The sequence below is a fragment of the Diceros bicornis genome, chromosome 5, assembly GCF_020826845.1.
Source record: "Diceros bicornis minor isolate mBicDic1 chromosome 5, mDicBic1.mat.cur, whole genome shotgun sequence".
NCBI lineage: Eukaryota > Metazoa > Chordata > Mammalia > Perissodactyla > Rhinocerotidae > Diceros > Diceros bicornis.
In genome coordinates this window covers 69,257,083-69,281,792 of record NC_080744.1, presented here as the reverse complement: position 1 = coordinate 69,281,792, position 24,710 = coordinate 69,257,083, and the positions used below count along the sequence as shown (strand labels likewise).

At 60.5% G+C, this 24,710-nt stretch overlaps 1 protein-coding gene across 6 annotated transcripts in view; it reads left to right on the top strand.

Moving 5' to 3' along the window:
- The window catches only part of PSTPIP1 (proline-serine-threonine phosphatase interacting protein 1), a 42,853-nt gene extending 19,469 nt beyond the window's left edge, over positions 1–23,384 (top strand). For 3 of the 6 annotated variants that reach the window (XM_058542141.1, XM_058542143.1, XM_058542142.1), the window contains 14 exons: positions 1,707–1,807; positions 2,101–2,175; positions 11,191–11,225; positions 11,490–11,596; positions 13,929–13,991; positions 14,624–14,722; positions 15,663–15,708; positions 16,778–16,857; positions 17,446–17,544; positions 18,675–18,771; positions 19,281–19,371; positions 21,650–21,705; positions 21,900–22,024; positions 23,083–23,384. In XM_058542141.1, the coding sequence (XP_058398124.1) occupies positions 1,707–1,807; positions 2,101–2,175; positions 11,191–11,225; positions 11,490–11,596; positions 13,929–13,991; positions 14,624–14,722; positions 15,663–15,708; positions 16,778–16,857; positions 17,446–17,544; positions 18,675–18,771; positions 19,281–19,371; positions 21,650–21,705; positions 21,900–22,024; positions 23,083–23,214 (1,206 nt within the window). In that variant the 3' untranslated portion in view covers positions 23,215–23,384. Of the gene's footprint in view, positions 1–1,706; positions 1,808–2,100; positions 2,176–10,629; positions 11,075–11,190; positions 11,226–11,246; positions 11,393–11,489; positions 11,597–13,928; positions 13,992–14,623; positions 14,723–15,662; positions 15,709–16,777; positions 16,858–17,445; positions 17,545–18,674; positions 18,772–19,280; positions 19,372–21,649; positions 21,706–21,899; positions 22,025–23,082 lie in introns of those variants that run through there. The other 3 variants (XM_058542144.1, XM_058542147.1, XM_058542146.1) reach the window with 3 other exon arrangements.
- The last annotated feature ends 1,326 nt before the right edge of the window (positions 23,385–24,710 follow it).

Here is a 24,710-nt window from a genome sequence, read left to right as displayed (position 1 = left end):
CCTGCCAGGGTTGGAGGGACAACCTCCTCCCGCTGGGGACCTGTTTGTCACCCTGTAGACAGCTCAGCCTGGGCCTCAGGAATTTCTAGGGATGCTTCTGGAGGAGGGTGTGAGCTTGGGGTGCTGTGTCCTACAGGCCTGGAGATTCCACTATTCCGAGTTTGCTGAGGGTGGGCTGGGCTGGCACAGGGCCAGTTGGGGCAATTTGTGGCATCTCTGCGTTTCCCTACCACATCTGATTCTCCTTAGACCTTGAAGAACAACACCTTCTCTCCCCAGAACTTAGCTCAAATGCCTCTTCCTGCAGGAAGCTCTCCTTGATTTAGACTCTTCCCCTGCCTCTCCCCACACACCCGTAACACGGCATTTGCGGGGAGGCATGGGGCAGGGAAAGGAGCTCCACCAGCTTTCGACTCTAAGACGGGTTAGAGCTGCCTCCTCCAAATGCACGTGGCCTTGGGAAAGCCGCACTGATTGCCTGAGCTCTGTGGAGTGGGGCTGTGAGGCGTGTGGTCAGGGAAGCAGGGGCTCCTTCCCTGGGCTCTGAGGCTTTTTGGGGTCTGTAGGGATGGAAAAGACAGACTAGGTGCCGGATCTCGGGGCCTGCCCCGATCTGCAGTTGTCTGGCCCAGCACCCTGGGGGCTGGGGGTCCTTCCTCAGGAATGGATACGGGAGCCAGGCTCAGGTCAGACACAGACACCTCTGCTCTCAGCAGGACATTTTACTACCTCCCCCAGGATCCATCTCTCTCCCCTGCAGTGGCGCTGTGTGCAGCACCTGGAGAGCTGGGAGGGGCAGGCTGGCCCTGGGGCCTACTCCCTAGGCCTGGGGATGTCCTAGGAGACCCCCTGTCCCCTCATAGTCCTCAAGTACTACCTGCCTTCCCAACTTCCTGCACCAGCAGCTCAGAATCCACTGCAGGGGTGAGAGAGGGGCATCAGATGGTCAGGAACACCAGGCCGGGCTGAGCAGCAGAGAAGCAGCTGTGTCCTGGACTCTCCAAGACTCCCCACCGCCCTGGTTAAGAGGGGGCCCCGGGGCGTCCTAGGTGTGCTGTGTCCTACGTGCTTCCTCCACGTGTGTTAGGGTGTGCCCCGCTCCTGACCGAAGTCCCCTCAATGCCCACGTCCCCGAGTGGGCGTGGGAGGAGAACCTGAGCCCACACAGAGGGCTGGCGTAGCGAGGGCACAGTTGCTGATGATGGAGAAACAACCATCGCTATTGTCGCTGCAGAGGCCATTTAGTGTAGGGTCAAGAGCAGGGACTCAGGCCAGACGGCTCTCAAGCTGTGTCACTCAGGGCACACGTCACACGCCTGAGCCTCCGTTTTCTCACTTGGACGGCTGAGGTAATAGGATTATTGAGATGGTGACAGGAGCGACCAGTGCCGGGCACCCTGTGAGGCTGTCACCATGGGGCCTTGGTGGTGGCCCTTCCCTGGCCGTCTTGTGTTGGAGTCAATGTGTCATGGACTCTGATGCCAAGCGGGGCTCATGTACACACCTGGATCCTCCACGGATGGGAGGAGACCTACTGTGTGCCTGTGTGAAGCCAGGTCCTGAATCCCAAGAGCTTGAATGGGGGAGATGGAGGCAGATGGGGATGTGGTCAGAGGGGTCCTTGTCTGGCTGCGCGCGGTGCCTCCCCAACCCACACTGCCGAGTGTGGCCTTCACACACCCCTCCTCCTCCACCCCTCGTCACAGTGCAGGGACTTCACGGCCCACACGGGCTACGAGGTGCTGCTGCAGCGGCTGCTGGACGGCAGGAAGATGTGCAAGGACGTGGAGGAGCTGCTGCGGCAGAGGTGAGCGCCCGGCGCCCTGCTCTAAACCGGCAGGAGTGCGGCTCCCCCGTTTTCCCCCAGACCGGGGCCTCCCCCAAGTGGGCAAATAACCTGATGTCCCTTCAAACGTGCCTGTATTTGGCCGACATTTCTTTGGAGGAAGGGCTGGGGGCTTGCCTTTCTCAGGAGGAGCCTGCAGGGCCATGCTCGCCCCCAGAGGCTGGGTGGGTGGAGCCTCGGTCCTGGCGCAGACGTTGGAGGGACCTGCAGCCGGCAGGAGTGGGGGAGACGCAGTGCCCACCTTGTTCTTGCAGGGCCCAAGCGGAGGAGCGGTACGGGAAGGACCTGGTGCAGATCGCCCGGAAGGCTGGCGGCCAGACGGAGATCAAGTAAGAGGCCCGGGCCCCGGCTCCCTCCTCCTTTGCCGGGCACCTTCTGGGCTTTTAGACAGGGTCTAGGGCTGCCTGGAGTGGGGTGGACGTTGGACAGGGAGGGCCAGGGAGGCCTAGATGGCCACTGGGGCAGAGGGCCTGGAGGACAGCTCTCTTGGGCATCGGGCATTCTGGGTGAGGTCAGCTTCTATGGGGGAGAAAATCCAGTGGTCTGGGCAGGGGGAAGAGGCCATCTGTCCCCAGGCGCTTGCAGCACAGCCGGCACCACCCAGCAGCCCCCACCCAAGTCCTGAGAGGCCTGAGGGGCAGGTGACGGGTCCTCCTCTGGCTGCCCGAGCCCCCCTGCAGCGTTGGCTCTGCCTGAACTTAGAGAGGGAAGTGTGGCCAGAGACGGGGGTTGGGAGGGGACACACATGGGTTCCAGTCCAACACCTCAGCCACCAGCTGTGTGACCTTGGGCTGGTCACTGACACTCTCTGAGCCTCCATTTCCTCATCAGGGAGACGGGATAATAATACAACCTTCTTTGAAGGATTAAGCGAGTCCAGGGGCTCAGCTCAGGCCTGGCTTGGAGGAGAGGCACTAAGGCTGCTGTGGGGCAGCTGGGCCTCTCCAGCCCTGAGGCCTGGTCTCTGTACAGACTCGGGGGGAGCAGACGGGGAGAGGGTGCCAATCTGAGGGCAGCTGAAGGAGGACTTTCTAACAGTGGAGTGGAGGGGCTGCCTTGGGAAGGCGTGGACTCTCCCCTGGGTGAGGACCCAGCCGGGCAGAGGGTCAGGCAGGGCACTGGACTCCAGGTTCAGAAAGGGCTCTGACGAGGCCTCCTCCTCATGGGGAGCCCCAAGATCTGACCCCAGCCCGCGGCTGCGACAGCAACCTCTGACCCTTGCCCCTGCTCTCCTGGAGGTCAGGCCTGTTAGTGCCTGGCTCTGCCCAGGGAAAGAGGCCCTGAAGCCAGTCAGCTCCAGAGCCTGGATCCAGGTGCACCCGTCTGAGAGCCCTGAATACACAGCCCTCTCTAGGTCTTCTAGAGACACCAGGGACCTGGCTCCCAACCTGGAACCCCACCCTGGAGCCACAGAAAACACGGGAAGGGCTAGGAAGGGTTAAAAGTGGTGTGACCCAGGGGAGATTAATGCTCAGTGCCCAAAGGCCCATGCATTGGACTGGAAAGAGTGAATGCAGCCCAAGGAGAAAGAATGCGTGAGCTCTAGTCCCCACTCAGTCTTTGTGAGCTGTGTGACTGTGGGCAAGCCACTTAACCTCTCTGAGTTTAGTTCTCATCTGCCTACTCCAGTGGGCTGTTGTGCAGATGAACAAGAACATGGCCTGAGAGCCTCCCAGGGGCAGGGCCGAGGCTAGACGCAGGTTGGGTGCAGAGGAGGGCTCAGGACAGAGTGGGGAATGAACAGAAGCGTCTGTTGGGACCCTTCTTCATCTTCCCTGGGACAAGGCCAGTGGGGAGGGGGGCGGGGGAAGCATGACCCAGGAAGAGTCCCTGCCTGCCTCCTGGCCTCCCAGGCCAGCTGGAAAAGGAGAACTTTCCCAGAAAGAGAGGAGACCTCCCGGGGAAGTTGTAGAGGGGGCTCCAGGCAGGGCCACGATGGGAGCCTGGGCTGAGGCAGACTGTGTGAGGCACACTCAGGGGGCTGTGAGTCACAGGGGACTTGACAGAGGAAGGAGAAGCCACTAATGAGGAGGATAAAGTGGGAGCGGGGCCGGGTGGGCAGCGGGAAGGGTGGGGAGGTAACTGTACCCGCCCGTCTTGAGAACTGTGAAGTGGCCGGGGTGAGGCCGGGGTGAGCCCTGACTCCCTGCGTGGTTATAGGAGCCAAGTGGGGCAAGGTCTGCCCTGCCCTACTTACCGTGTGACCCTGGGATAGTCACCCCTCCCAGGTCCTGGGTTCTTGGCTGTGAAAGGGGACAGTCACCCCCAACAGTTGCTCTTGGCAGTCACATTGTCGAGCTGAGAGCACCAAGCCACAGGGGTGCTCAGTCAGCAGTGAGGTCTTTACAATCTCACAGGCCCCTCTGTAAGTCACAGAAATTGGAGTCTCCTGCTTAGTTTGGGGCTGAGAAGCCTGACCGGGCAGCCGAGATCATTTCCTTTGGGGCCCAGCCCCTCCCTGGCCCAGAGAGCTGGAGGCTGGGAGCCCCTGGAGAGGGAGCCCTCATCCAATGTGGGGGCACCAACGGTGGACCCCCAGGCCGGGGGCCGGAAGCAGAGTCAGGGTCTACCTTGTCGCCTACCCGGAGGAGCTGGAGTCTGGGTTGTGCATGCCAGGCCCCATGGCTCAGCCTAACCAGCAGCAGGAGAGGCAGAAACAAAACCCACAGGGGCCCTGCAGCCCAGCCACACAAGTTCCAGAACAGGCCAGGAGTGGTGCATGCGAGCATCAGGCTGGTGCGGCCAGAGGAGCAGGGCAGAGTGTGGTGGACGGGGAGGGCACCTCCTGAGAGAGGCGGAGAGGAAGGGGAGGTGCCTTCCTGCCAGAGGACCAGCAGGGACAAAGGCTGCAGGGCACACTGAGAGCCAGTGAGTGACAGGCAGGGGTTGAACCATCCCAGCGTACCTGCTGCCTCCCTTAGGGCTATGCCCCGTGTGGCTCCCAGGTCAGCTGACTGCACACAGTAGGTGCTTAATAAGTGTTGCTGTTGACCCACGTGGCATGACTAGAGTTAGTGAGACCATGCAGTCACTCCTTTCTTTAACTGTGGGCCAAGCATCCACCATCCCTCCATTTAGTCAACAAGCAGATGGAGAACCTACTGTGTGCCATGCCCAAGGCTGAGTCAGGGGGATTCAAAAGTTTAAAAATAAAATAAAGGGCCTCACTGTCCTAAAGCGAGAGTCTAGCACACTGAGGGTGGTTTCATTCTCTTCCCCAGCCCTTTGCATCAGAACCTCCCTTCAGGGCCCTTTCATGCCTCACCTCCTCTAGGAGGGTCTCCCAGACTCTCCAGCCCGGCCTGACTGTCAGGGTCTTGGCTTAGACCAGGCCACCCCGTCCCCACAGCCACATGGAGGGGTCTTTGTGGGAAGAGCGAATGACAACCTGGGTGGCTTCTGTGTTGTGGAGACTTGTGGGCGGTGTGTTTGGGGTTGGCACCTCCGGGAAAGGTGGCGTGGCTGTTCAGTGTCAGGGCTAGCAGCTCACCCTCCAGAGCCCATCCCCTGGTAGGGGGAAGCCCCCAGCCTTCCCACGGCCGAGCCCCCCATGGGATGCTCATTCTCAGCCCCTTGGAGGGTAGGCAGCGGGCTGGAGGGTGCACAGGCTGGGCAGGGACGAATGAAGAGGACAAAAGCCAGGAGGTTAAGTGACCCCAGAAATAGCCTAGTGAGAGCCGAGACGGCAGAGCGGGCTGGCCTCCCCGCCACTGCTGCCTGAAGATGCAGCATTTCTGTACCATCCCTGATCTCAGACCGGCCAGAAACCTCACTTGGGCCTGGAGGCTCAGCCACATACACTAAAAGGAGGTTGCAGGGGCTGGCCCAGTGGCGTAGCGGTTACATTCCCACGTTCCACTTTGGCAGCCCGGCATTCACAGATTCAGAACCCTGGGCGCGGACCTACGCACTGCTCATCAAACCATGCTGTGGCGGCGTCCCATATAAAGTAGAGGAAGATGGGCACGGATGTTAGCCCAGGGCCAGTCTTCCTCAGAAAAAGGAGGAGGGTTGGCAACAGATGTTAGCTCAGGGCTAATCTTCCTCACCAAAAAAAATAAATAAATAAAAATAAAATAAAATAGAAGGAGGTTACTCCCGTCTTCAAAGGACTTTTAGCATCTACGTCCTTCACACATTAACTCATGGACATCCCCTGGGCAGTGGCAATGGAGAACGCATGAATAAGAGCAGGTCCCCGAATGTGAGGGGTCCCCACAAGCCCTTTCAATGCATCATACAGACAGCATTAGGTGGGTGCCGGGGGCTTACCGATATGGTTTAAACCACACCCCCAGCCCTGCAGAAGGCTCCGCTGACTCTCCCCTCCAACCTCCGGGCCTCCACTCTGGCCAGTGTCCCCGTTTCTCCTCTGCCCAGTCCAACCCATCCTTCAAGGTCTGCCTGAGATACCGCGCCCCCCAGGAAGTGTCACCTCCTCCTCCTCGTGCTCCTCCTGCCCCAGCTGGGGTGCCGGGGGGCTGCATGCTCCTGGAAGCTGCATGGGGCAGGCATTAGGAAATGAAGGGGCATCGAGGCAGGCAGGGCTGGTGCCATCTTCCTGGGAACCCCTTTGCAGTTACTGCGAGCAAGGACAGCCCCCCAAGGGGCGTGGGTTTGAATCCTCACCCCCTCACGTCCTTGCCTCGCCCCCACTTATCAGCTTAAAATGTTGTGGTTTTCCTGTCAGAAGAGATTTTTTTTCATGACCTCTCTTCCTCTGAGCTCAGAGAAGGAAGACATCACTGAGGACGTTGAAGGGAGAGAGGTGGGCCCTGTCCCATCAGGGGCACTCTGACATCAGCTCGCTTCAGGCCCAGCCTCCAGCAAGGGAGCTGAGAGGAGCCTGCTCCTGTCAGCTGGGAGGCAGGAGACTCCTGGCCGGAAAGTGGGCAGGGGGTAGGGATGCCAAAGCAGGGACGTGAGGTGGTGCATGCTACATGGTGGGGAGAGTACAGAAGGAGATACTTCTGTATACTCAATTTAGGTTGAGCATCCTGAGAGCCAAGTCAAAAAGGGCAATGGGATGAGCTACACAGGAGGTCACTGGTGACTGATAACAGAGGGTAGAGGTCTGCATGGGGGCCTTGTCCTCCACATGTGATGGAGACACAACAAAGGAGAGCTCGAGGAGATCTTGGTGACGGTTTCCCTGAGCGGCAAGAGGGGAGGAACCCAGGAGTGATAGAAGAGCTAGGAGAAACCATCTTTTCTGGGTCTCATGGGCACAGAAAGTCTTTACATGGTCCCCAAATCCTCCCTAAGATCTGGGTTTAAGGCCATTCACTGGGAGAGTCTTTGCCAACCCCCAGTGGGCTGCCTCTGGTCCCGGGAAAAACTGAGGTCCTCCCCTCAGCCCCAGAGCTGAGGCTGCTTCCTGGAAAGTCTGGGGCCAAGAAAGAGAGAGGTGGTGCCCCGGGCCTGTCATGTGAGCGGAACTGTCACGGCCTGAAGGTGCCAGTGTCAGGAACAGGTGGGGCTGGGGCAGGAGGGTCTGCAGCCCAGAGGTGAGCGGGCAGGGGACCTGGAGCCATCAGAGCCTGTAATCCTGCCCAGCTGTCCCAGGCAGAGTGAGCACCCGCATCTATGCAGCCCCCGAGGCCCAGCAAGCTTGTGGGGGCAAATGGGAGCCTAAGGCGAGCATGGACTTTGTCACCATCAGGACTGTCCCAGGGCGGGAACAGAGGCTTCAGCATCCACCTGGCAGTGTGGTGGGCTCAGGCAGGGGCTACCAGCATCCAGCGGGGGGTGGGGGAAAGACCAGCTGCTCTCAGATGCTGTGACTCCTTAGAGCCACCCCAGGCCTGGGAGGAAGGGCCTGAGGCCACGGGCCAAGGAAGATGGGGCACAGATGGGTTTGGAGTGGAGAAAGGCCTTGGTATGTATCCAGTGCTGTGTTTGTCATTCTGGGCTATGAGCTTGGGGACACTGGGGAAGAGAACCAGGCATTGCCCCTGTTCAGTGGGCTCACAGTTCGCTGAGGTGACAGACACTGAATGCATCAGCCCAAAGTGACAGCAGGGGCAAGACAGAAGAGGAAGCTAGGCAAAGATGCTGCACCTCAGGGAATTAGCATGTGCAAAGGCCCTGAGGCAAGAAGAAACATGGTATATGGAAGGAACTGGTAGATGGCCAGATGACTCGGGGGCAGAGAACAGGGCTGACAGGTGGGAAGAGAAGCTGGAGGGTTAGAGGTGATGGGGCAGGGGCTAGGGTGGTGGCAGTGAGAGGTGGACAGACAGGAGACTTAGGAGGTAAAAAAGAAGGTGGTGTAGGTGGAGGGAAAGGGTAGAGCCAAGGATGGCTCCTGGTTTCTAGGGTGCATAACCCGGTAGACGGTGCTGCCTTTGCTGAGAGGGGAGCCCTGCAGGGGGAGCATGTTCGTGGGGTGCCAAGTCCAGTTTTGGACACTCTGAGGCGTCTGTGAGATGCGAAATCCAAAAGGAGGTGAGCACCAGGCAACGGGTGTGCAGGCCCCGAGCCTGGGAGGGGTCTGGGCAGGGTGTGGTCATGAAGGAGTTGGGGGCCCGCGGATGGTGTAGGTGAGAGGTGGGGGGGTGGGGAGAGGAAGGGCCATGCTGAGCCTAGAGAGGCTCTAACCACGGACAGGGAGACTGAGGCAGGAGATGAGTGTGTGGGGAAGGAGAGGGATTGGAGGTGTAACCACTGGCAAGGGGTCAATTCTGTCAGAGAAGAATCCTGACCCTGCCCAAGGCGGGGGGGCTCCCCATGGTAATCACCCCTCTCCTTCCTCTGCTGAGAAGCAGAGCGCGGGCCTTGACCAGGCCTCACCGGGGTCCACCTCTCACCAGTCGTGTGGCCACGGGTCGGCTGCTTCACCTCTCTGACTCTTGTTTTTCTCATCTGTGAGACGGGGATAATGATGGTCCTCTGCCTCGCAGAACTGGGAGGATTAATAATTTGGGCCAGAGGGTCTCACGTTTGAATGTGCATCAGCAGCACCTGGAGGCTTGTTAAGACAAGTGTGTGGCCCCCACTCTGAGTTCCTGCTTCAGAAGGACTGGGGTGGGGCCTGAGAATCTGCGTTTCTAACAAGCTCCCGCCTGATGCAGATGCTGCTGGTGTGGGGACCACACTTAGGGCAAATGGTCTGGCATTGACTAGACCCCCACAGTTCTCCTCTAGGCCTAGATCCCGGTGGGTCTTGCCAGGCTGCTGTTCCTCCTTGGCCTCAGTTTCCCTAACCGTCCAATGGGAGGAGGCAGCCCCCGTTCAAAGCCTGCCTCGCAAGGATTTCGGGAGATGCAGGTGGGAGGGCTGGAGCCCAGGGCTGTCCCGGCTGGGCGTCATGCGGCCATATGGCCACCAGGGGGCGGGCGCGCTGCTGGGTAGAGACGCGGCGACGGGAGCGGAGGGGCTCCCTCCGACTGGACACTTCGCTGCTGGAGCACCTCTGTGTGACCCCAGCAAGCCTGGCCACGCTCTGGCCTCAGTTTCCCTGTCTGCCTCGATTGACTGCAGCTCCTCGGGCGTCCCAGTGAGGAGGAAGCCGCAGCATATTTTGCCTCCTTGGTTAAGGGGCTGCAAATGCAGGTAGAGAATCTGACCCGAGTGTCTGCAGCCTCCACCCTCCGTCTCTGTGCACGGGGAGACTCGGCACCCCTGGGCGCACGCTGGGGCACAGGCCCAGGCGCCCCTCACACACGCGCTGGCGAACGCAGGTCTGCTCCTCATGGCCACGCAGGCTGCAGGGAGAGGGGAAGGGGGCCACCTATGGGGCTGCCTCAAGGGACCCCTACCTGAAGGCGAATCCAGTGGGGCGTTTCTGTTAAGAGGGGGCACGCGGAAATCTCCTGGGCAGGGCACTTGGGAGGTACTGCTCAGGTCAGGCTCAGGGGCCCTGGGGGAGCCCCCCAGGACTGAGGGGGTGTGCAGAGGTGAGCTCAGGGGAGGGCTGCACAACGGGGTCCTGATAGAGGTGATTTACACGCGTAAATCCATTCAATCCTCACAACCATCCTGTTTGTGCTGTTATTGTCCCTATTTTACTGAGACACAGAGAGGTTAGAGAACTTGCCCAAGGTCACACAGACAGTGAGTGGCAGAGCCTGGATTGAACCCAGACCGTGTGGCTCCAGGGTCTGCCTTAATGCCTGTGGGGGTCCAGAGCAGGAAGCCCCTGCCCAGGTCCTGCTGGTTTCCTGGGCTGGGATTCCCAGTCACCTCCCTCCTCTGTCGTGATGGGGAGCTCACCCTCTGAGAGGCACTGCCCCTGAGAGCTGATGGGCCAGGAGAGTCTCTCTCCCCTGTCGGTCCTGTTTCTGACCAAGGAGCAGTCTGTCTTGTGGGGTCTCATTACTGATCAGCAGATAGGACTGGGTCCTCTGTGGGCTCCGAGGCCTTTGCTTGGGCCTCAACCTCACTGGTGGCTGGAGGAGTTGGGGGAGCCCCCTGGGCAGGGCTGCTCGATAAAATACACAATGCCCAGCTAAATGTGAATTTCAGATAAACAACAAATACTTTTGAATGTAAGTGTGTTCCAAATATTATATGGGGCATAGTTCAACCCAAAAAGTATTTGTTGTCTATCTGAAATTCGAACTTGACTGGGTGTCCCGTGTTTTCATTTGCTCCATCTGGCAACTCCACCTCAGGCATCACGCCACCCCCCTATGCCCAGGGCCAGCCTCTTCCCTCCTGCTCTCCTGGCGCCGCCCTGCAGTGGACAGCGCCTCGTCTCAGCTCCGGACTGGCCACTCTGCTGCCTCCTGACTTCTGCTGGGTTCCCTCAGGCACCCCAAGCTCAGTGCACCCTGAAGTAGACTCCCCATCTTCCCTCCTGGGGCCCCTCTCAGAGGTGTCACCACCGTCCACCCAGCCGCCCAGCCCAGGACCAGGGGGGCCTTCAGCCTCTTGCTGTCCTCACCTCATCCTATTTGTTCTGTCCTAAGGCCCCCACATCTCTCCTCTCCTGCTCGCCCACCCCCTTCTCCCCCATCCACCCTCCTCCAAAAGGTCGTCAGGCCACTGAGTCTGAGCCCTGCCCCCTCCGCTTCAGCTGGTCCTAAAGAGGGGAGGGCACTGTGGGGGGACAGGCTCCAGGGAGGGAGGGCCCTGAAGACATGCAGAAGCCAGGAGCATTCGGCCACAGTGGGGAGGTTTGATTGCTTTATAATTCCCAAAGAGAGCTTTGCCTTCCAGAAATCCCAGCTAGGGCTCTGAGTGGATGGTCACCCACTGTCTGGCTAGAGGGTCCTTTGGATCTAGGTCAGTGTGTGTGAGTGACCTAGGGCCCTCTTGCCAAAATAAAAGTCCCTGGGGCCAGCAGGGACTTGAGGTTCCGCTGCGCTCCTCCTGCCGACCCTGGGCTTTCTGTTTTGCAGCTCCCTGAGGGCCTCCTTTGACTCCCTGAAGCAGCGTAAGTCCGACTGTCCCCCACCCCAGGCTGCAGTGTGACAGGACCTTCTGGGAACATCCATATCCCCCATAGATGGAGGTGGATGGATTCTGGCCGGGATAGGGGAGCTCGGGCTGTACGCAGGGCTGCGAGGCTGGTGGAGGATGTGACCGAAGATGAGGCGTGGGGTGAGGGCTGGGCTGGTCCAGGCACAGGGCGAGTATGTGGGTGGCCGAGGCCCGTCAGGTCCGACATCGGGGACCAACATCCTTCCTCTGCCCCCAGAAATGGAGAATGTGGGCAGCTCCCACATCCAGCTGGCCCTGGCCCTGCGCGAGGAGCTGCGGAGCCTTGAGGAGTTCCGCGAGAGGCAGAAGGAGCAGAGGAAGAAGGTGAGGTGGTGCTGGGGCTGGGCCCCGGGTGGGAGGTGGCCATTGTAGCTGTGAAGGTGGTGGAGGATGGGCCCTCTTGACGGAGCCGATGGAGGGTGCGGGGCTGTGCCCCAGGCTGGAGGGGTGAGGGTGATTTGAAGGAGGAGGGGAAGGGCCTGGGCAGAGGCCAGGCCACTGGAACCAGGGCCCAGCTCTCAGGTCCGAGAGCCCCCCTGGGGGTCTTCCCCCTGAGCCAACTCACACCAGAAAGAGGGAAAGACATCGGTCTTTTGGATTGTCCTACTACAACAGACTGGAGAGGGTCACTGACAGCCTCGGGGTATCCAACGGAGGCAACCTAAGTTGGGGAGTCACCAGAACCTTGTCCTGAGCCCAAGCATCAGGGCTGTTTGTCCAGAAGAAAGACAGACTTGGGGGTCAGTTACTGCAGCCACTCTGCAGGGCTCCCAAGGCTGAGGGGGCAGACAGAGCCTGCGGGGAGTGGGTGCTGTCAGGCTTACCTTAGCATCCAAAGGTATTTCTCACCCATGTGTAGGGCATGGCTGTCCCTAGATGGAGGGACTGCATGGAAAAGAAGTGCGGTCCCCATCATGGAAGGTATGCAAGGAGAGGCTGGAGGGAAGCTGTCAGGGAAGCTGCAGGGGTGGGGTGGGAGGCAGGCTTCGTGACCTCTGTGTCCCAGGGCCTCCTTCCAAGCTAAGTCTCTCTGATTGGCTGAGCACCTGGCCCGCTGGGAGGGCAGGTGGGGACATGTGCTCAGCCTCTCAGGGCCTTAGCGGTGAGGTGATGTCCCAGAGGGTGGGAGAGGCCAGCACACAGAAAACACTTCTTACTTGGAGAGGAAGGATCATTGTAAACTGTCCCAAGAATTGAAAATGGAAAAGTCCACACACCTGAGCAGGGAAGGGGAAGACGGTGCCAGCTCATGGTTGGGACCAGGCTGGACCTGGGTGTCCTGGCTGCGCGGCTTCCCCTCTCTGTGCCTCAGTTTCCCTCTTGCAGGATGGGACATTTATGTCTACCTCCCAAGCTTTGGGGACCCAGCCCAGAACCAGGCCCCCCTCAGTCTTCAAAGACTGGGTGCCTGCTCTGATTAGTGGCTCTGACCACAGAAGCTCAGCGTGGCTGCAGTTCCTGTCTGCCCATCCAGCCAGCCAGGGTCTCAGGCTTTCAGGATTCTAAATTTGGGTTCCCGAGCAGACAGTGGGTCCCCAAAACTAGCCCCAGAAGCCGGCCCAGCCTTGAGGTGCTAGAGCAGGCAACCTCTCTGAGCTGGGCCTTGTCTGCAGAGGCCCTGGGCTGGCTATTTTGAGCTCTCCTGTGGCCAGAGGGGCTGTGATGTCTGCAAAAGCTGTTTTGGACAAAGTGATGCCTTCCCCAGAGCGGCCGGGGTCCCCGCAAGCAGAGAGCTGTGATATAGCGTGTGGAAAGCCTGCCTAGGTGTGCGTGTGTACAAGTGTGTGTGTGGGTACGTGTGTGCGCAGAACATGGCACATCTGTGCACGCCTGTGAGTATGACCCTGTGTCTCAGTGTGTTTGTGTGTGCCCAGCTGGCTTGCTGGAGGTCTCCCCACTGGCAGGGGCCCACTGAGACCCCAGGCACACACCGGCTCCAGCCCCAACACAAGGAGCATTTCATTTCCCTTCTCCTGATACCTTGTACCCAATCTCTGTCCGGGCTGAGTTTCATCCTCTCTATCTGAGCAAGGGCCCTACGACAGGAGGTGGGGTTGCAGTGGCCCCGTGTGCCCGTGTGTGGCCATGACTAAGTTTGGTGTGTGTGCTCACCTGTGCAGACAGGCCCGTGGCTGTGCGTAGGGGACATGGGAGAGTGTACATGTGTGTACTTGTGAGTGTTGTCTGTGGGTGCTCTGTGAGTGTGCCTGTGAAGGCCTGTGTGTGCAAATGTGAGCAGTGGGAGCATGGGGGCCTGTTAGTGTGTAGTTCTGTGTGTGTCATGAGGAACTTTGTGTGCATGCCAGGGTGTGTCCACAGTGTGTGACAGCCATGAGCAGGTACAGGGGCTTGTGAGTGAAGGACAGTGAGTGTGTGTGTACATGTAGGTTGGGTGTTCCCCAGCTAGAGACCCAGTCCTGGCTGGGTCTGCAGGGAGGGGACACGATGGGCGTATCCATGCCCAGGGCCTCTCTAGCCTTCTGCTCTGCGTGGTAACTGTGAACGAGTAGGCCGAGGGAGAGGGGGCATCTTGTCGCTGCCCCATTCAGAGCCAGGAGGGGATGCTGCGCCTCATCCCAGGGACACCCCATCCTCTTGGCCTAGGGGAGCGTCCTGAGGCCACGGCCCCCCGCTCAGAGCCTCGTGTTCCCTGCAGTACGAGGCCGTCATGGACCGTGTCCAGAAGAGCAAGCTGTCACTCTACAAGAAGACCATGGAGGTGAGTGCGAGGGTCTTGGGCCTGGAAGGCGGCAGGGCTCAGGGTGTGGACCCCAGGAGGCCTGTGCTGGGCACTTGGGACAGGGTTTGGCTCTGCCAGCAACACACATGTGGCCTGTCGGGTGCTCAGGGCTGCACTAGGTGCCAAGGCCCCATGCGGATCAGCGCAGGCCTTGCCCCTGGGGGGCTTCTGCCCGATAGGCAGGTGGTCGGTCCCAGACAGTGGCCCACAGGATGATCCACACTGACCACTGGGGACTCCAGGGGTGGAAGAAGAAGTGATCCCTGAGCTGTGTCCCCTAGGACACTGCGCGAGGAGAAAGAGGGCTCCACAAGAGGGGACAGGATTTGCAGAGGCTGGCATCATGGGGGTGCGTGGCGTTTTCAGGGACCTGCTACTGGTTTGCTGTGACCACACCTCTGAAGAGGCTGGGGCTGTGGGCAGGGTACTGTCCCCAGTGGGAAGGGGCCTGGGAACCACACTCCCTTCTTCGTCTCCGTTCTAGACCCCAGATCCTTGTCCCTGGTGGGGAGGCCCCCATACCATCCACAGCCCCCCAACAGGGAGAAGGGAGGCTGGGCTCAGGGAGCCTCACTCTGGGGCCCCCAAGTCACGCCTCTCCACACCCCCAGTCCAAGAAGACATATGAGCAGAAGTGCCGGGACGCGGACGATGCCGAGCAGGCCTTCGAGCGCATTAGTGCCAATGGCCAGCAGAAGCAGGTGGAGAAGGTGGGTAGGGCCACCGAGGCTGTGTGGTGTCACCCACGGCTGGGGCAGGGGGGATGGCGCAGGTAAGGGGTGCCACAGACATGCCCCGGCAAGGTCTGCATCTGGGACATGCTGGCTGCTCACCCCTCTCTGAACCTCGGTCTCCCCATCTGTGAAGTGGGTCTCCTAGAATCTGGGGTGTAGATAGCCGGGTCAGCTTGATCCCCTTTGCCATCTCCAGGCTGCACCCAAGGACCCATTCCTCAGAGCGGGCCCCTGCGGCCCAGACCCAGAGCTCACAGGGCAGTGAGAGCAGACGCTAACCCTCACACAGCCCTGGGAGAGGGGATCAGTAGGCCCATGTCACAGAGAGGAAACTGAGGCCCAGAGATGGTGAGTGATTTGTCCAAGGTCTCAGAGCCAGGAAGCAACAGAGAAAGGATCCAAACCCAGGTCGTCCACAGCCCAAGCTCTCAACTGCTCTGGCCTCCGGGCCAAGGGTCTCAGAGCCACCAGGCCCAAGAACACGTCATCCATTACACAGACAGGAAAGCTGAGGCCCAGAGAGGGTAGGGGCCTGCGGGTGGGTTGGGGGCAGTAAGTTGGGGGCCAGAGCTCAAGCCCCAGCCAGTGGGTTCAGCAGCGGCCACATGGGGCCTCAGGGCCCGGCCCCTGGTGTCTGTTTCTTCCTCTAGGTCTTGACATCTGTTTTTCGCCTGTATCTGCATGGGCTGCGGGTTTCTGTTTTTGTTCCTTTTTTATTGGAACGAGCCTGTGGGACTCTGTGGGGTGAGGCTGGAGTAAAGGATGGAAGCTGCCCACGGTGGGCTCCTGAGTGTGGCCCTGGGTGGCCAGGGAGGGTGTGACAGAAGCCCTTCAGGGCTGCCCAGGGAGGCTGGGCGCCCAGGGGCGGGCAGGGTGGTTCCTGGGGCTCAGCGCTGCCTTCCCTCTGTCTCCTCAGAGCCAGAACAAAGCCAAGCAGTGCAAGGACTCGGCCACGGAGGCAGGTACGCGGCCAGCCCGCTTCCTCAGACTGGGGGTGGGGCCTGGACAGTCCTCCCCCCACTGCACACTCCCTGGGGGCACACACACTTACACCTGACGACACAGAGTCACATGCTTGTTACTCTCACTTCCATACTTATGCAATCAAAGTAAAAACATTCGTTTTCTCTCATTTGCCAAGACTGTTCTTGGTGCTTTGAATGTTTTAACTAATGTTTAACTCACACAACAATCCTATGAGATGGCTGCTATTATTATCCCCTTTTTTAACAGAGGAGCAAATGGAGGCACAGAGAGGTTAAGTAACTTGCCCAAGGTCACACAGCCAATAAGTGGTGGTGTCTGCATTCAAACCCAGGCCGCCTGGCTCCAGAGCCCAGGACTTTCACAGCCACACTCATGGGAGACAGACCCACTCATACATACACTGACACGCACATGTGCACACACTGCCTTCTTGGGGCCTCTGTCCCCTCTATCCTTCACCTGATGCCAGAACCCCCCCACACTCCTTATCCCTGCTGGCACACCTCCTAGGATAGAGCGCTCACCCCTGCTCCCTTCCCCTGGGAAGACTCTCCCTTCTGCTCTGCCTTTCCCAAGACCCAGCTGCCCCCTTAGCTGGGGGACAGGTGATCCCCAGAGACCTGGGGATGGAAGTCATGGCCCAAGCCTGCTGGGTTCCCAGCCCAACAGCTCCCTATGCTCCCCACCACTCCTCCTTCAGTGAGCCTCAGTTTCCCATCTGCAAAGTGAGACGGTCGGACCCGGGGATGGCAAAAGGCCTGGACTCTGACCCTGGGTGTACGAGGCTCTTCTCCAGCCCCAAGCAGCTCAGAGCCCAGCGGGGAGCTGCGAGTCACCCTGGAAAGAGCAGGAGCAGAGTGGGTGGCCCTGATGAGCGTTCAGATGAGGCACCAGCAGCCAGGGCAGATCTCTCCAGGGAGGAGGAGGGGCCCCAAGGATTTGGGGGAGGAGGGCACCCCGGGCAGGGGCACTGCGGGAGCAAAGGGGTGGGGCTGTGGGAGGCTGTCTATGCCACTGGCCCCCTGGGGGCCTCTGTGCTTCCAGAGCGGGTGTACAGGCAGAACATCGAGCAGCTGGAGAAGGTGCGGGGCGAGTGGGAGCAGGAGCACCGGACCACCTGTGAGGTGAGGGGCCCCAGGCGTGGAGCCTCCATTTCCCAGGCTATAAAGTGCAAAAGGCGTTCGTCCTGCTTTAGACACTCCGTGGGGGTACATGAGGCAGTGGCAGGGAAAGGCCTCATTCCTTCCTTCATTCACTCATCTGCTCATGCCCCAGGCCCTGTGCTAGGGCCCTGCCCAGGCTGCTCCAGCCTGGTTTTGTGCCTTGGGTCCCTTTGTGCAGACAGGTATCCTTCACTACTTTTTGCTGAAGCTGAAACTGAGGCTCAGACAAAGCCCATGGCTTCCCCGGGCCCTGCTGATGGACAGGGCCCGGGAGACAGGCCTCAGGATTCCGGGTCCAGTGTGTGGTGGGGCCTGGAGGGCGAGCGGGGGCAGGAATCCCACAGGCAGCTCAGTCTCCCTTCCCAGAACCTCCGGGGTGGCCCAGAGGTGGGGGTGGGGACCCCCAGGAAGGGTCTCTCCTTTAGACTTGGCTGTCAGCAGAGGGGTTTGGCTGGTCAGCCCCAGCTGAGCCGTGAGTGGGGCCCAGGCTGGCCTGGCCCTGCAACCCCCTCCTCCTGTCTCACCTCCCTCCCCCCCCACCCCCCCCAGGCCTTCCAGCTGCAGGAGTTTGACCGGCTGACCATCCTCCGCAACGCCCTGTGGGTGCACTGCAACCAGCTCTCCATGCAGTGCGTCAAGGACGATGAGGTGGGGCTGAGGGCAGGAGGGGTGGGCAGCATGTGAGGAGAGGGCGGCCTCTGGGCGACAGCACCCCCAGGTCCACCTGAGTCCATCAACAAACACCTAGTCCTCTGCAGTCCAAGCTCTGGCCCCAGGGGTCTCCAACCTCAGTGCTCAGCCTCGGCCCCAGGGCCCCACGGACAGGGAGCTCAGAGTGCACAGGGCTGCGGCCCCTCTGCCTGGAAGGCTGTGTTTGTGGTTGTCCTGGCTCTGCCTTCTTTGCTCGCCCCTGCTCCGAGGTCCTTGGCTCTGCTCTCAGAGCACCTGCTCCCTCTGCTGGGGTAGGAGGGGAGGTGGACACAGCCCCTCAGAGGTTTGCAAAGAGGCTGCAGGACCCTGGGCTGCCCTGCTCCAGGCCTGGCACCTCCAGAGCTGCAGTCCCTCCTCTGCCCCCCTAGAAATCTCAGGGGTGTCCTGGTTCCCCTCACTGAACTCTACATGCCGAGTGGGCTGGGGTGGGTCCTCCCCAGCAGACGGGGGCTGCCACCTCACTGCCAGGGGCCCTGACCTCTGATAATGCAGCCCTGGAGCCATGAGCTCTCCCTTGAGGTAGCCCTGACTCCCCGATGCCCACTGCTGTTCCTTGCCTAACCCCTTCTGCCCATGGGTTGTGGGGTTTTGGGGTTTTTTCCCCCCAAATAACTTGAGCCCACCTAGTGGCCTCCTTGTGGCAGAGGAAGGAGTGAGGGCTCTGCATCCTCTCCTACTGGATCCAAAGCCCAGCCACACCGAGTGCTTGCTCTGTGACCTTGGGCAAGTCCCTTTCCTGCTCTGAGTTTCCTCATCTACGAAATGGGGAAATAGTGTCTACCTCAGAGGACGGGAGTGTGGTAAGTCCCTTGCATGGACCTTGTGTCCAGTAGGTGTTCAGGAAACGGGAGAGGCTATCGGCCAGGGCTCTGACCTCTCAGGCAGGCCTGGGGCAGCTACACCTCCAGGCCCCTGAACAGGTGCTGAGCTGCACACACGAGGCCATGAGGAGGTGGGGGAGTGGGGGCCCCTGGCCGGAGTTCAGACCCGCAGAGGGGCAGGGCTTTGATGAGGTGGGCATGGAGGTGGCGCCCGGCCCCTCAGCCTCTGCTCTCTCCCACCCCCAGCTCTACGAGGAGGTGCGGGTGACGCTGGAAGGCTGCAGTGTGGACGCCGACATTGACAGCTTCATCCAGGCCAAGAGCACGGGCACCGAGCCCCCGGGTGAGGCCCGGCCCGCGGGCAGCTCAGCCTCTGGGTCCAGGCCCGCCTGCCCCTAGAAGGCCTGGCCCCAGGTTCTCGGAGCCTCAACTGCCGGGACAGCGCTGGGGGTGCTCACAGCTCGCTTCTGGGTGGAGGAGCCTTGGCCAGACCCAGGGGAAGGGTCGAGGGCAGTGCAGTCCCCTGGCTGGGTGCCTGGCCTGCTGCCTCCTTGGAGGTGGAGGATGAGCAGAGCTTAAGAACACTATACACTCAGAAGGAGGAGATGAGGATGGGGAGTAGAGGTGGGGAGGCTTCTCAGAGCCCCACCCCCAGCCTGTCTGGTCCGACTAAATCACGAGTCTGGAATATTTGGTCTTGGTGGTACCTACAGTGGGTGGGCCCCCGGCCAGCATGGGAAGGTGGGCCCCAGTCTGAGTCTCTGGATGGGGACAGGTCAGGGTGTCAGGTGGCACAAGTCCTCCCTGCCCTGCCCTCGCTGACCCTGGGCCTCACGGGCCTGCTGTCCACAGCTCCAGTGCCCTACCAGAACTACTACGATCGGGAGGTGGCCCCGGCATCCAGCAGCCCTGGCGTCCAGCCGTCCTGCGGCATGATAAAGAGGTAAGGTGCCCGATGGATGCAGAGGCTGGGGGGCTGGGTGGGGAATGCCAGGAAGCGGGTCCAGCCTCTCCTCCTGCAACTGGCTCTCGCACACACATTTATTGAGCACCTACTGTGTGCCTGGTATGGCGTTTAGGTGCTGGGCACTCTTTGGGGACAAGACAGGCTCAATCTAGCCTCATGACACCCTCAGCCCAAGGGGGCCCAGGCATTAAACAAATAATTACACCCACTTATTCACTGTGTTCAGAGCTCTGGGAGGCACCAGGCTGGCTTGTCCCAGCAGGGCCCTGCTGCTAGCCTGGGTTGGTGCCCTGGGCTGTCAGCTGGCATGGGATCAGGGCGTAGGAGCAGGTCTTGCAGCCAGTACTTCTGGAGAATTCTCCAGGCTTTTCCAGGGCCCCTTCCCTGGCCTGGCTGCAGTAGGTGCCAGGGCCCTAGTGCCATGCCTCAGTGTGTCACCTGCACAGGTCATGCCCTTCTCTAGGTCCAGGGCCCATGAGTATAGGGGTCAGACTCAGAACCTAAGATCCCTCCTGGTTCAGGAGTTGGGTGACGACAGTGACAGCCTAGTGGGAGTGCCACAGCCTGTTGAGGGAGCCCCAGCAGCCAGGTTCCTGAGGGGGCCACGTGCCCCATCTGTGGGCATCTGTGAGCATCCATGGGTTTCACATGTTGTCTGTGGCCGGCCCACACCCTGAGGCCTCCGTGACCTCCTCTCTCCATCTGACCTAGTGCAGGGAAGCGCCTGCCTTTGGGAGGTGGGTGAGGGTGGGGTTGATGGAGTGCCCGGCCCTCGAGGACAGCTCATTTCTGAGGCCTCAGGAGCCCCTGGAGCCACCTGTAGGAAGTCTCCTCGGAGACAGAGGCTCGTGGAAACCACCAGCCCTCAGGGCAGGGAGCACAGCACGCCCCTCCAAGAACCTTGAGAAAGCCATGATGACCCCAGGAGGAGGGCATTCACACCCTCACAATCTTACCAAAATCTGGGGGAATCAGGCCTCCCTGCCCCACCCAGTGAGGACCTGGGTCCCAGCACGGGTGGTCATTTCACCAACTGGATGGAAGACAGTGGGAGCAGTGTCAAGAAAGGACAGAAAGGGTGCCCCATGGGGATAAAAGGAAGAGAGAGAGAGAGGTCCCACCGGGTGGAGGAGGCCTGGCTGCTGGAGAGGATGGGCAGTGGCCATGTGTGGGGCAGCCAGAAGCCAGGCAGGGGGAGCGGCAGGGGGCAGTGGCTGGGAAGTGAGTGGAGGGAGGAATTGGAGTCACAAGTGTAGGCAACTCTGGGGAAATGGTGCAGTGGGGCAGGGCGCACATGGGCCTCAACAAGCTCTGCTCCTGCCAGCCACAGCCCTGGGGGCTTTAACCCGGCCCCCGGCTGTCCAAGGGGCAAGAGTGTCATCGGCGCTATGTCTGCACCGCCTGTGTTAGGCTTTAGACCTCATGTGTCCAGATCCACACACGCATGTCCATGTGCTCCCATCCTGGGCATGTGTCCACTCCTGGCCCCTCGGCTCCACAAACCCTTTGTGTGTGGGGGGGAGGGGCAGGGAGGTGGGCTAGACTCTCCTGCCAGTGGGAAAGGCCCCTCGTGTCCCACCTGGCACTGCAGGGCAGCTTCCCACAGGCCCTCGTCACAGCCCAGCCCCTCGTCACAGCCCCTTGGGTGTGGCCCAGTCCCTATTTCAGCCCTGTCTCCCACACACCCCAAACTGGTCCGCTCCACTCCCCAAACTCCTCCACTTGCACCTTTGCACCCCCTCTCCCGTTCACCGGCAATGCCTTGCACCCCAGTCTCGGCCTGTTAAAGCTGAGTCTTTCAAGACTTAGCTCCACCACAGCAGGAAGCCTTTCCTGATGCAGGCTAGTCAGATCAGCCTCTATTTATTCAGCCCTTAGCACTGGTTGCTTCATGGGGTGCCCCCATCTGCTCCCTGCTAGGTCCCCCAGTGGCTGCCTCTTGCTTGTTCCATTCTTTTCTTTATTCAACAAAGCTTCAGGACTCTGGCTAAGTCCAGGCCTGAGCCAGGCGCAGGGGAAGGGGTGGATAAACCCAGCAGGTGCTGAGAAGAGGGACAGCATGAGGGACTGGGAGGCGCTGCTGGGGAAGGAAGGGCCACTGGGCCCACCCTCTGGGGATTCCTCACGCCTGAGGGGCACCCCATAAATCACATCTGCACCTGGAAGCTAGGGGCATCCCCAGCCCTGGAGCTCTGAGGGCTCCCTGCCTCACCCCCTCCCTCCAGGACCTCCCCGCTTTCCTCCCCATCTCCAGGTTCTCCGGGCTGCTGCATGGAAGTCCCAAGACCCCGTCATTGTCAGCATCTGCGGGTAACTGGGGGTGATGTGGGGGGAAGGAGAGGACACTTACGTGGCAGAAATGGGCCCTCCAACAACTGGGGAAGTTGGGGGATGGGGAGATGCTGAGCCAAGTCTGGGGAGCTCTATGCCAGGGGGGCCTCCAGGAACCACTATCCTTTGAAAGGGGTGGGCTCCAGGCCTCACCCTGCTCTCAACCTCCACAGAGACCCCAACCCCCACCCCCAATCGGAACGAGGGTGTCTACGCCACCATCGCAGTGCAGGAGGCACCAGGACCCCCCACCCTGCCAGCCCAGGACTACAGGGCGCTCTATGACTACACGGCCCAGGTGAGGCCCTCGCCCTCCTATCCCCCTCAGGAGGGCACAGGTATGCCCGAGTGTGTGTTCATACACAGGCATGTGCACTGCAAGTGTGCTGGGGTGTGTGCCCTTAGAACAACACCCAGCATTTGGCAGGGGCTCGGTATGTATCTGCCGAGCAAATGTTGACGAATGGGTACAAGGGCTTGTGTCTGCCTGAATCTATTCACATGTATCCACATGATGTCTAGGCAGGCACGGGCACTGTGTGTGTGCGTGTGTGTACACGTGCAGGCAGGCTGACAGCGCCTGGGGCTACCTGCAGGACCCTCGGGTTAGGGCCTTGTTCTCCGTGGCCATGGGTGCTGAGAACAAGCCACGGCCAGAACAGGTCCCTCAGCTGAGCCAGGGTTGATTTTCTGAGATCCATGGAGAGAGGGCAGGTCAAGGAGCCACAGGGCAGCTGTGCCAAGATCCCCAGCGAGTCCAGTCTGCTCCCTGCTTTGAGGTGAGGGGTACAGAGCCGGACATCAGATCCACCCGGACTGAGGCCAAACATCTCCTCGGGGCTAGGCAGGCTGCACCCTGGGCTGCACTGACTCCCAGAGCCTGGTCCCTGGCCGGAAAGACAGACCAGGAGAATGATGATGTGCCTGTCTGACGGGGGCAGCAGGGCTGGGGAAGCACAGGGGAGCTCCCAGTAGAGGGGCAGGCTGTGTGCAGTGAGCCTGGAGTGCTTGGGGCCTGGTGAGCACACCTGACCCTGGACTTGCTAAGGTCGCTGTGTGTCTGGAGCAGAGTGGGAGAAGGGAGCAGAGCAAGCAGGAGTTGTGGGAGGCCCACAGTGACAAACCAAGGGGGACAGGAGGCCGAGTCCCACGGGGGCCCCCCATCCTATATGTCTCTAAGGGCTGCCCTGGCCCAGAGAGCAGCCTTGTCCTGAAGCCGCAGGAGGCCAGGCACGTCTCAGCTGATGGCCCACCTGGGAGACAAGCTCGCATTTACTGCCTGGGGTGGGGCAACGCTGGCTCAGAGCCCTCCCAGCAGGCCCCTCCAGCCTGACGTGCTCTCATTCTGTTGCCCAGAATTCCGACGAGCTGGATATCTCTGCGGGGGACATCCTGGAGGTCATCCTGGAAGGGGAGGATGGCTGGTGGACAGTGGAACGGAATGGGCAGCGTGGCTTCGTCCCTGGTTCCTACCTGGAGAAGCTCTGAGGAAGGGGCAGCAGCCCCCACCTGGACCTGCCCCGCTCATGGGGCCAGCAGCGCCCCCATCACTGCCCTGGCCCTGCTGGGGCTCCGAGACCGACCTACCCCTCCAGGACAGCCGCTGGCCACTCCCCGGCAGTCTCTCCCAGAGAATAAAGGAGTGCATTTTTCTCATCCATCTGCGAGGGTCCCTTTCTCTTCCTCCTGCCCTCACGTCCAGCGCTCAATTCAGAGGAGGCAGAGGGGTGAGGGGAGAAGTCTGGAGGGCAGAGCTTGCCCACTTCAGCGTTGACACTGAGGCCCCGGTGGGGTCTGTCCCAAGGTCTGCTGGGCTGGGGAGGAGCCCTGGCCCTGTCCCTGAGAGCTGGCAGACTGCCAAGGAGACACAGTCACAGGAGGGCAAATGGGAGAGGGCAGCAGGGGTCAGGGAGGATGGGGAGGGGCGAGGAGGAGGGGCTCAGGAGAGCTGGGATGGGGGACCAGGCTTCCTGCGGGCAGCAGCAGACAGGACACAGGAAGTGAAGAGCATCAGCAGAGGTCAAGTGTGTGAGCACAGGGAGGAGGTGAGAATGCCTGGAACATTCTGGGGATGCCCCAAGCTCAGTTTGGGCCAGGAAATAGGAGATGGGTCCACTGGAGGTGGAGAGGCCGTGGTGCGGAGTCTGGGGAGACAGGTCAGAGGGTTGTGGAGGCAAGTGACCCTCAGTGTCACCCAGACACAGCTGGGGCCCAGGAAAGCCCCTGTTGCCTGTGCCCCTGCCTCTCACACATGGCACACCCTGCCGGGCAGGGGCTCCAGAGCCCATGTGGGCTGACCCGGGACACCAAGGTGGCCAAACACCTCTTCCGTGCTTGATGCTCTGAGGCCTTTCTCTTTTTATTTTTTTGGGTTTTTTTGGTGAGGAAGATCAGCCCTGAGCTAACACCAATGCCAATCCTCCTCTTTTTTGCCGAGGAAGACTGGCGCTGACCTAACATCCGTGCACATCTTCCTCTACTTTATATGGGACGCTGCCACAGCATGGCATGACACACGGTGCATTGGTGCGCGCCCGGGATCCGAACCCACAAACCCTGGGCCACTGAAGCGGAGGGCATGCACTTAACTGCTTGCGCCACCGGGCAGGCCCCAAGGCCTTTCTATTTTGGATCCGTGCCCCTAGCTTCTACTGCTGGCCAAGGCCTGCTGAAGCCCTGCTCCAGCCACCGTAGGCTCCCTCCACACCAGAGGCTGTAGGGGGAGAGCCAGTGGGAACTGGTCGCTCCTCAGTCCTGGGCCTCACCCACACTCACCTGTGGGAGCCCCAACACTCTACCAGCACAACAGGCCAGTAGCCCACCTGGACTCAAGCCAGACAGACTGCAGAGGGTGGGATGTGGGACATTGGTTCTCCTCCACTGGGCACAGCTGGAGAGAAACTGCTGAATGGTGTTACTGTGCCCTGTAGACCATCTTTCTCTGGGACTGTTAATTACTTCACTTGCTCATTCATAAACCTTTG